A 456-nucleotide genomic window follows, 5' to 3' on the forward strand; every position below is an offset into this window, starting at 1 on the left:
GAGGCAACGCCTACAGCACTGATGTGGTGAGAAAGTGTTTTCATAATCAGCTGATTCTATGATCTTTCTTGTCACTACCAAGGCTTCTTAAGACTTCTCAGTCCTCAGTGTTCTAGTTCCATCCTGTGACTAAATATTGCTTGATCTTCTGTTACTCAGGATGTCCAATTTCCCGGTGGACATGCCATTGATTCCATCTGTGGGACAACCTCCTGCACACCAGAACTTTTGCTGAAAGGCCTTGGGGGTAGTCAAAGTCCATTTCCAGTGGAATACGACATTGTTGCGGATGGAGAGAAGGCATTTGATCAACAGTTTTACTTCTGCAACGCGACGGTTCCCAGGCGTCACCTGGATTCAGGCGGTCCAGCTTGTTCATGCCTAGACTGCGAGAGCTCGTGCGTTCCGCCTCCAGAACCACCCGCGCCCACCCCCATACCGAAAGTATTTGGTAAG

The 456-nt window shown here is 49.1% G+C and overlaps 1 protein-coding gene across 1 annotated transcript; it reads left to right on the top strand.

Annotated features, from left to right (window-relative positions):
- Window positions 1–159: 159 nt before the first annotated feature.
- On the top strand, window positions 160–450 carry T265_16302 (hypothetical protein; the record flags this gene model as incomplete). Its single annotated transcript, XM_009179903.1, has 1 exon — window positions 160–450. A coding segment is annotated over one exon (291 nt), but the record flags the coding sequence as incomplete, so codon positions are not given.
- Between the last annotated feature and the right edge of the window lie 6 nt (window positions 451–456).

Source organism: Opisthorchis viverrini (genome assembly GCF_000715545.1).
Source record: "Opisthorchis viverrini unplaced genomic scaffold scaffold24132, whole genome shotgun sequence".
NCBI classification, from domain to species: Eukaryota; Metazoa; Platyhelminthes; class Trematoda; order Opisthorchiida; family Opisthorchiidae; genus Opisthorchis; species Opisthorchis viverrini.